At 39.5% G+C, this 11,149-nt stretch overlaps 1 protein-coding gene across 1 annotated transcript in view; it reads right to left on the bottom strand.

The window, feature by feature from the left end:
- Window positions 1-1,416: 1,416 nt before the first annotated feature.
- LOC143022229 (C-signal-like) overlaps window positions 1,417-11,149 on the bottom strand; it is a 13,721-nt gene continuing 3,988 nt past the window's right edge. Inside the window, exons 2-5 of the mRNA XM_076180346.1 lie at window positions 9,314-9,365; window positions 7,162-7,370; window positions 5,506-5,658; window positions 1,417-4,134 (exon numbers count right to left, since the gene is read on the bottom strand). Coding sequence (XP_076036461.1) covers window positions 3,910-4,134; window positions 5,506-5,658; window positions 7,162-7,370; window positions 9,314-9,365 — 639 coding nt within the window. The 3' untranslated portion in view covers window positions 1,417-3,909. The remainder of the gene's footprint in view (window positions 4,135-5,505; window positions 5,659-7,161; window positions 7,371-9,313; window positions 9,366-11,149) is intronic.

The raw sequence follows: 11,149 nt of genomic DNA, 5'->3' as shown, positions 1-11,149 counted from the left end.
TGAGGAGAGACAAGCAAAACTTGAGCTACAGACATAAAGCAAAGAAGAGTGAGAGGAGACTTGATAACTATTTATAGAATCATGAAAGGCACAGAAACTATTGATAGAGAGTATAGTAGAGATACAAGAGGACATGGGAAGAAAATCAAGAAAGACAGTTATAGAAGAGACCTGAAAAAGAACAGCTTTCCCCACAGGGTAATAGATGTTTGGAACAAGTTAGATGAGAATGTGGTGTGTGCAAAAACGATACACGAATTTAAAAACAGTCTAGATAAAACAAGATATGAAGACGGGACACCACGAGCATAGCTCCCCTTCCCGTAAAATACAACTAGGTAAATATATGTATATATATATATATATATATATACATATATATATATATATATATATATAATATATATATTATGAACGTATTTGCACTTGTGGGCATGATAAACATTTTATGTGTGTGTGTGTTTCACCGAGTCCTATACAGTTGCGAGACAGTGCAGGATCGGAGGCCAGACAGAGCAATGACAAGTAAACCACCAGAATGACCCATAGATCGCCCAAGAAAGAGATATTGTGTTGTCTGGGTAAGACTAAAGTAATGGTTCTTAACCTGGGATAGCTCCACCCACAGAATGTATGAAACTGGAAACCTGGAGGTATGCATAGGCAATTTAATGCTACATTTACAAAGAGACTGACAAACGTGTTTTTTTTCATAATTTCTCTTTATCTACAATCATTATTTTCATTTTGTAATTAAACAAATCTAGTTTGTTAGTTTAATTTTTTATCACTGGTTTATATTTCTTCAACAGTAATGATTTTGTAGGAGTTATGAGAAATTTTGTGAGATCTCGAAAGGTGTGGGCACTAAATTTTTTTTAAGTACTACTGGGTTAGAGTGAGGTAATGTAGGGTGAGATGTTCAGTGTCTTCTGTGTGGTGATTACCTCTGGAGCAGTTTGCTTCTCTCACCAGACCTACTTTGTGTTGATATTGTTTAAAGGCTGGGTGGTAATTTGAACATAGCAGTACCGGTGAAGTTTTTGCTTGTCATGGGAAGGGCTTCTTCGTAAGGCTGAAGTCTGAAACAGTCTAATGGAGTATGGAGTTTCATACAGTGATGCCACTGTGATCTATGCCAGTTTCCACAAATGAGGTTTTTTCCAAAAAATTCCCACAAGGAAATCTGGATTTCCACATTTTTCCCCCACAAAAAGAGGGAATTATTATATACACAAATAAGTTCATTGCAACATATAATTCTCCCACAAAACATCCCATGTGAGCAAATTTCTCCCACAAATTTGTGGAAAATTTCCACAAAATGGCAACAGTGGTTTCATGGTTGTGTTTGGAATGCTTTAAGTAAAAAGATGTTACATGTAATGATAACAGTGTAAATAAAAATTCACATCACATATTTCACAAACATTTTTATTCTCATGAACCCTTACAGTCTTCATTGAAAGTATAAAGTACAGTGTACCTTTCTTTGCTTCCCTAAAAACAAATACGAGACCTCTAGACATCATTGTAACAAACATATATAAACAAATACCAAAAGGCCTTTTCCTCCTTGTAAGGGATGGTGAAATCGAAGCATTCACCTACCCCTCACCCATCCAAAAACTCGTTCACAGTCATCCCATCTTAGCTCCTCATGGATGAAGGGTCATCCCTACCTCTGGCGCACTTCTTAGGTCAGAGGTACATGGCATTACCCCCGTCTCTATCACCACATTCAACAACTTGAAACGGCTCAACTACTGTTACAAGTCTTGTACGCTTACAACTGCCCATCTGCTCCTTCCACACTCACTTCTTTGCATCTTGCTTCCTTCTGACATTTTTATTCCTTGAAAAAAAAAAAAAAAAATGTATACATATCAACCTTACTTCATGTTTGCTCTTCTCTTGGACTTTCTCACCATACACTTCCACCCTCTTCATTCTAACATATTTATTCACAGAAATACTTGATAGAGGGGACTTGTTAAATTGGGACAGGAAAAGCAAAAGAGGACATAAAAAAAAATAAAAAAACATAGCTACAGAAGATATCTGAAGAAAAACAGTTTTCCACATAGAGTGGTAGACACTTGGAACAAACTGGACGAGGAAATAGTGTGCGCAAAAACCATTCATGAGTTTAAAAGCAAACTAGACACTGAAAGATACAAAGGCGGGACACCATGAGCATAGCTCCCCTTCCCACAAAATACAACTAGGTAAGGTAAATACAAGCATTCTACCAATACAAGATCCAGAACATAACACAAAATCACTCATTCACAGATGACCTAACAACAATAACCCAGCATACCAACAACAAAATAGTAACTAAGAACGCCCAAGCTTACTGAAACACACTAGAATAATGGCTCAGAAGTAACAGAATGGAGGCCTTGCCATGGAAATTATCAGTAATACTGCTCACTCCTGACAACCATGGAAAAAAAAGTGAAATTAAATGGTCAAACCTGAGGACAGCAGTCCTTAGCAGCCAACTAACCAAACTTCCACTGGTAAACCCTAAATTCTAGGCCTCGCTTTTGATAATCCAATGACCTTCAGCACATACAAAGATGTAATGGTAAAATTCAACAAGAAAATAAAGCTACTAAAATCAATTGGAAGTATGGGCTTTGGACAACAAAAAAACTTTAATTAAGTCGGTGAGGAGCTCACGCCAGGAGGAGCTTGGCTATTGCTGAAGCAGTCACATTTGTCCTATGCATTTGGACTGTTGGGGCAGGTGCCAGTGACTGCTGGAAATCAGAGGAGTGCAGGATTCAAACCCACAACCAAGTTAATGCAAGACCAGCACACTTCCAATTACACAACTCTTGGCACAGTTGGTAGAGTTTCCAGCCACCACTACAGCGGTCTGGGTCCGAATCCCACCCAGGGCTGAAATAATTTCAGAACCGCTGCACTGTGGGTTGTTACTCTAACTCTCATGGTCAGGGAGTTGGGGGTGTGTGTGCATGTAAGGTCACAGTATTACCCATAAATCAATCATATACGAGCTATGAGCTTTCTTCCCAGAAAAAAATTGCTGTCAATTACAAGTCCAAAACATGATCCAAAGACCATGGTGAACCACCAGTCTACAAATAATTCATCAGAAATGTACTCAACTGCACTTCCCAATAATCAGCAAAAAATAGACAATTTACAAACTATATAAAATAAAGCCTAGAGAATAACAAGATGTTCAAAACACCACCCCAACAGAACACCTGCCCTCAAAAACCAAAATTTTCCCCATAGGCTATCCTATGAAAATATTAGGAACACCTATGCTAGAGCCCTAAGCCCTACTCCCCCATCCTATTACATCACACAAGCACAACCAGCTGAAAAACACCTGCAGCATAATACTCCACCAAAAACCCTCCTGACATCAGCCCCACAAATAATCCCTCTCGAGAGAGGCAAGAACCATACTAGCATGTTTGTGTTCAGGACACCATCCATCACCAAAACAGTAGCACAGAATAGTCCTGGCCACAGAATCAAACTACCCTAGATCCAATCATCATACAAGTACACTTAGCACCTCATCCTACACTCCCCCACACTATCCCTAGAAAACAACACCATATTTCTTTCTTTAGTGACCTATGGGCCTGTCTAGTGGCCATTGCCAATAACATGGGAAACTTGGGTCTTCTGCAAGAGAGACCTGTGCAACAGACTGACTGATACACATCCTCATTTCTTTGCCAAAATTTCAATGTAAGCCTGCACAACTAAAATTTTGTATAAAAATACCCATTTAGAAAAATTATACAAATACTCCTTGTTTGACAGAACTATAGCATACAAAATGACTCCTGTTCTTAAGTCACATCATACTTAGTCAGCGACCTTATTACCATCTTTATTAGTGTCGTACTTATCTTATTACCATTCCATTGCACTGCCATCATATGATACCAGTGTTCCTGAATGCTCCACTGTAAGAGTGGGAAGGGTAGCAAACATATGATTAACAGACTCTGCAGATGTGAGGTAGCCAGCTTCTGAACCCAAATCAGTTTGGACCCATCCAGGATGTATAGCAACAAAGAAGATATCATCCTTCTTATAATCTTCTGCTAATGCCTTTGTCACCATATTAAGAGCTGCCTGAAAGTAAAAATCATTTAATGTAATTTTCTACCAAGAGTATTTTTTCTTTGTCATTACAAATAAAGGATTTGGATTAAAAGAAAAATCATAACCAATGCAGATACATAGATACATACATACATAGTGTGTGCAAACACAATACAAGAATTTAAGAACAAATTTGATCTTGCGAGATACAAAAATGGGTCACCACAAGCATAGCTCCCCTTCCCATATAATACAACTAGGTAAATATATATACATACATACTTGTTGGTTAAGGGAGGCGAGTTGTGGTAGCAGAAAGAATTGCAACCAAACTACCTACTTCCCCTAACCATCATAGATTCAAAGAGGACCACTCCACTATCACATTGCTCACAAACACCTCCCAACAAGTGCTGGAAGGTTTCAACAAGCAGGTCTCACCAGAAAGAACACTTATGGTAGCTAGTGCCATAAACAAAGAATTTGACATACTTCCCAGACACATTTTGTCCAAAAAGATCAGAGACTGATATTTGCAACAATGATAGAAATAGCTAACTTTTTAACAGGGTGCCAGTGCAGAATAACCCTAAATAACCAAATCTCTGACACAAAAAGACTATATAATGGGGTCTCCTGAGTTAAATACTCACCAGTGTTATTCAACCATTTCATAAGCGATCTTCCAACCCCTGATCCAGAAGTTAACACCAGAGTACTTAGATAAGCACACAACCTAACAATTATAACCCAGCATAAGAATTATAAAATAGCAGTTAAAAACAACCAAGCCTACTTAGACAAACTAAAGCAATGGCTCAGAGATGTAGTGGAACCATCACCCTGGAAATAATCAGCAAGTCTTAAAGTAGGGCATAAGAACCTCCTTAGACTATCCTTCCATAACATAGTTCCAAACAGTCAGCATAACCAACATAAATACTCTGCAAACTTTACAAAACAAAGCATTGAGAGTTTTAACTGGATGCACCAAAACCACCCCAATAAGACACCTACACACACAAACAAAAATCCTCCCCATAGAAGAGGGGAGGATCCAACTCCTTTCACTTCATTACATGAAACTCATATGTCCACTGATTTCTGATTTACACTTTCAAATGCAGTACACATATACACACACATACCAAAGGCTTTTTCCCACTTATAAGGGAGGTAGCCAAAAAACAAAGGCATAAAAACCACTCCCACCCATTCCATCCCCATCGCACTCCATTCTCCTCCACCCTCTTCCCTCCCTCTTATCTTAGCACCTCCTGGATGATGGGTCATCCCTGCATCTTGTCCACTGCACCTGGGTCAGAAGCAAATGCAGTAAGATTCTTAAATCATATTTAGGCTTAAATTGAGACAATATTCTTTTCTAGCTTGAATCCCTACCTTGCTTGCTCTGTAACCATAAATATCTGGGTTGCCTGTGAATCCCCCCATTGTACCAAGTATGGAGCTCACGTTGACTACACCAGCTCTTGAGATACCAACTGGCTTTGACTTGTTATTTTCTGCTGCTTTCTTCAGAAGTGGCAGGAAGGCCTGTAAGAAATACATCATATCAATACTGTGAACTGGGAAGCTCCTTAAGAACTACACTTATATAAGTGTCTCTGACCAGAATGATAGCTAAACTGTGCAAGAGAATTGTAAAAGACAGATGGATTAAATATCTAGAGATTGACATTTCAGTAGACAACCAATCTCTTTATGTTGTTCCACAAGTTCATGCTATGGAAAACTCATTCATTATGTTCTTCAGGCATGCTGACTTTTTTCATTTTTTCCAATGACTTGTGACATTACCATCCCGAAAACATTGATAATCATAATTTCAAGTATTTTTAAACAGTTAAAAGAAGTTTCTATGAGGAACTGGTAGAATATAAATGGCATATATGACACAGTATCATGCATATGAGTTCAAAAACTTTACATTTTAAAATTGGGTGCAAAACAAAGATATTCATCTCAAAACAGTCTAAGTTTTCTGGTAATTCCTTTTCTAATGAAAGTACTGTACGAATAACAGTAATAGAAATAATGAAATTAATAATGTTGATGTTTGAGCAAATATTACAATGTTATGGAATTAGGCTAGGTACAAGAACTAGTCCTGCATGGACAATGTCAGAGAGTCATCTCTGCCACCTATCTTCAAACCTTGTCATCTTTACCCTACTTACATTTGATGGTGCAGCCATCAGACTGGGCTCAACATCTTTCTTTGTCAACTGTATTTACCCACCTTCAAACACAAGAGAGGTTACAACCAGCAAAGGTTCCCCTCCAACAACTTTCATTCAGTGACGAAGTCCCACAATAATACAATGTAGATCAAGGTTTCTTCCTGGAGAGATCAATGGGTGAAGCCAAGGACCAATGCCAGGTGCTGTGGGCCCGTGAGTTTCCAGTGAAATTCAAGGTAACTAGTAGTCTACAGTCTCGAAGTAAACACTGTCCTATCAGATAGAGTACTTCAATTTTGCATGTAAAAACCAGGGTATATTTTCTGGGCCTTGTCCCCTGCCCAAGCAAAACTGTGGAGGACAAGCATGACTTCATCCTCAAGGTGCAGAGATGACAGGGGTGTTAAATGGGTTTTAAATATATATAGTGATCTTGTGATCTGACTTGGCTATGTCCCTTATAAGTGAGAAAGGGCTTTGGTATGCAGGAATGGAATTATACTCATAGGATCCTGTCTCTTATTTTCTAACTACCATACCTTGCTTAGAATTTTTCTTTTATTTATTAGTTCCCATGACTATACGACTTTCTTGTACCATGATATCTGTCAGTTTTATCTATTCCCTTCAATACCCTGAACACTACTATCAAGCAATCTCTCATTTTCCTATCTTCCAATGATAGGCCAACATTTTGGCCCTCTTCATTTGTTTTATCTGTAAGACAAGTTTGTTCATTACTCTTTGCATGTGTATATATATATTTTGAGGAAAAAAATGGTCTTATACCTACAATTAGGTAAATACACATCTATGCACATCATCTGCACATCTATGCATCTTTGAAATTTCTTACCTTTACTAGGTAAAGAGGTGCTGTGGTATTGACATCCAAAACGTCCCTGAAGACTTCAACATCAAGCTCCTCCAGAGGCATACCAAAGAGCTGCCCAGGTTTTTTCTCACATGTACCTCCATTATTGATGAGCAGGTTGAGGCCTTCTGACCCTGTGTAACTCTTGACCGTCTCTACAAGTTTTGGATAGTCTGAGAAGTTCTTTAATTCTGTAGAAGAGAAACACATTTGCAGTCAGTCAATCAATCTCTGGTCTCTCTTGTAGAAGACCTGCAGCCTTCATGTATGGTGCTGGCGTGGGTTTTTGTTGCATTCTGTTGGTGGTGATTATGAGGTGTAGCGTGATGGGTGTGTGGTGTTCAGGGTTTTTATTTCACTTCACAGTGAGGTCTTTTATGTGGGGTGGAGGTTATGTATGTATTAAATGTGCAGCCAAGTATTTTAGGGTTTTGGGCCAATGGGATGAAGACACTGCTTGTGGCAGGGTCAGAAGGGGGATTAATGGAGTTAGTGATAGAGTTTGGGAAAGTATGTGATAGGAGAAAGCTGAAGGTAAATGTGACTAACAGCAGGGTGATGAGATTTACAGGGGGGTGAGGATGGCAGTGAGTTGGAAATAAATCTCAAAGGAGAGAGGCTGGAGAAAGTGAATTGCTTTAGGTATTTGGGGTTACATGTAGCAGGAAAGGGAGAAGTGGAGGTGAGCTAAACAGTAGACTGAAAGAAGCAAGTATGCCTTGGAGGATTAAAAGATATAACAAATAGCCATCTGGGAATGGATGCAAAGAGGAGATTGTATTCACTTTTCACTTGGTCTTTGGATCACGTGTTGGACTCGTGATCGACAGCTATTTCCCTCCTGGAAGAGAGCTCAGAGCTCGTAGGTCCGATCCCACGAGAGTTGGAGTAACACCCCTCAGCGCTGCGCTACTGATATTATTTCAGCCCCGGGCGAGGGTCGAACCCGGACCTCTGTAGTGGCAGGCCAGAGCTCTAACCACAGCGCCATGAGAGGTGTGTATGAAGGGGTGATTGTGCTGATGGCTTTGTATGGGGCAAAGACATAGCATCTAAATGAGACAGGAAGAACAAATTTGAATGTGTATGAGATGAAATGCCTGAAAAGTATTATATGAGTTACTAGGTTGGACAAAGTGAGAAATGAGGAGGTGAGGAGAGCAGAAGTGGAAAAGGAGATGACAGATAGGGCTGATGAAAGAGTACTGGGATGGTTTGGATACATGGAAAGAATGAGTGAAGAAAGATCATTAAAAGAGGTGTGGAAGGCAGAGGTGGACGGAGTGAACTTACGGGGACAACTGTGGATGAGATGGATAGATGGGCTGACAGGGGTGTTGAGAAAGAGGGGAATGTCTGTTGAGCAAGGGAGGGAGAGGCAGAAGATAGGGATGAGTGGAGAGTTGTTGTGTATAGATGATACTGTTATGCAAGGAAGGGAGGAGTAGGGGATGGGTAGTGGGTGCTTATGTATGAATGATATTTTGACACAATCCAAAGGGATTTCTCCCCATCTTCTCTTTTTCTGCAGGAAGGGACAGAGAAGAAGGGTGGGACACAGGGATGACCAATAATCCATAAGGAGCTAAGATGAGAGGGAGGAAGGGGTAATGGAGGGGAACAGAGTGGGTGGCAGTAGGTATGTGCCTTTGACTTGGTTACCTGGTATATAGTTCCTGGTATATAGATAGAGAGGGATAGATTGACCATTTAATCAGACATTTGGTCATTTCTTGGATTGATGGTAGTCAGAGGTAAGCAACATCACTGAGGACATCTGAAGGGATGCAGACCTTTAGTTTTGTATCAGCCATAGTTGTAGCTCACTAAGGTACATCTGAATGTTTTAGCTGTTGCTCTGTCACTATGGTGTTGGACTGTTATTGTTATGCCATCTGCATATGTGAGTGTTTTAATGTTGGGCTCTGGGTTTGGCATGGGGAAGTTATATGTGACAGTATGCTTGGAAAACCTGTTGTACAACCTTTTGGTTCCCAATACATATTATATACATATATGCATGCACTGACATACATACATTACACATAAACCAATTACATATATACTAATAGACATTTTATATAAATATATATATATATCAAAAAATGTATTACTATATGGTATAATTACATACCTAATTTTACTATTTTGAGATTCTTATGTGATTCAGCAAGCTTCTGCAAATCCTGTCAGAGATCAAGGGTGAAATTAGTCAAATTCTGTGCCACAATATGAAAAATATTATGTCACAGTCTTAAAAAAGGACCTTTGCTGATAAGTGGAGCCTTCTTCACTGTAACAAGTTTGCAACTATCAAACTTGTATGAGGAAATTATCTACCATTCGTTACACTTACATTTTCATTATTTTGCTCTAACAATAAGAATCTTAAGATATACTGGATGATGGACATTCTTAACAAATATCACTCGGACCATGTCTAGTAAGCTCACTGTAATGGTATCTATAATAATTCTATAGATTGTAAGAGAAATAACTATATCACTGAAGTTTAATAAGGACAAAAATAAGATCTGCCAAAAATAATAACAGTAATAGCAATGACAGATATCAATGAATACATGAACAAGTAGACATTTGGTAATGTGGTAATTATATCAAATGTAACAGGATAATAGTAACAATCAGGAAACCACATTACAAGCATTTAGAAATACTGACTGTATTTGAAAAAATAATAATAATCACAACAAGTGTGGTTGCAACAATAATAAACAAAAATTTTTGCCTTGAATTTCATTGGCTGGAACTCTGGTCTCCCAGTACTCAGGAAAAGTTCTCAGACCTATCCACAGATCTCTCTAGGAAGGAACATTACACTGATGTCAGCTGTATTAGTATGGGACTTTTCCTATGTTACAAGTTGGTAAGAGGAGAGCAGTTTCTGGTTGGTGGCTCTCCTTATGTGAAAAAAGTGGAAGAGACAATGAGTCAAACAAAAAGATCTTGGGCCTTGTCCAGAGATTAAAAACCACTTCCTGTAAGCTACATCTCCAGATGTGGGTTGATGAGATTTGATGATGGGCAGCTGAAAGATACTGATTTTTTTTCAACTTCAATATGCATACACCTGCAAGGCAACAACATTGTTGTCTGTTGTGGCCAAAGTGTTGGCTATTGAAGTAGTGAGATGAGATCTGGGAGTTTGTGAAAGTTAGTATCAATGTATAGGGGATGGAACCCTTATGCCCTTAATTATTCATTTGCAGCAGTAGACTTAGGTTACCTTTTGTTCTGCAAGTTCTTCCACAGAATTCATTCTGTTTTGTGTAGTAGGCGTGAGGCCATTTATCATACCTACACAGGAGATGACAGCTGAATTGGGTTTGTTGTACACCGTTATTTGTATTTCATTGCCAGTAACCAGTGCTTCTAACCTTGTGGCCGTTGTGCATTATCTTATTTCTCATATGTTGGTTTTGTAGTTTGGTTACTGAGCCGTATGTGCATAGCGAAACCCGTCCCCGACTACCCTAGTAGAGGTGAAAAACTGTTATCACCTCTTCTGGTACTCGTTCATGTGAGAGCACTGTGACTGCACTAGAGGAACAAATGATAACTTCTTAAGCCGTGTCCAGACGATCGGGCGTGTCCGCCGGCGCGATTGGCGGGCAAATTCTGCCGGGCCTGCTCATGAATGTTATCCACACGACCGAGTTGAATAGCTGGGCGGGCGTGCCCGACAATGCCAGTTACAGTAGCGCGTGGAGTGTGGTACGACAAGTATGGTCACGAAGATATTGTACACCATGATAATTGTTTTGTGTCTAAAGAAAAGGAAGAAAAAGAAACGTGGGATGTGGGAGGGACGCCTGCTGCGGGTTCATGATATTGATTTGCGCACTGCCTTAGTGATTTCGCTAGACGAACAGTCGGGCAATTTGACCATTTGCCCATCAAATGTGCCCGTTAACGGGCATGTCCGACGACCAGGCCCGCTCGTCTGGAC

This window comes from Oratosquilla oratoria, chromosome 44 (assembly GCF_046742065.1).
Source record: "Oratosquilla oratoria isolate Oo_2021 chromosome 44, ASM4674206v1, whole genome shotgun sequence".
NCBI classification, from domain to species: domain Eukaryota; kingdom Metazoa; phylum Arthropoda; class Malacostraca; order Stomatopoda; family Squillidae; genus Oratosquilla; species Oratosquilla oratoria.
The sequence above is the reverse complement of the archived record's forward strand: the minus strand, read 5'-3'. Positions and strand labels throughout refer to the sequence as shown.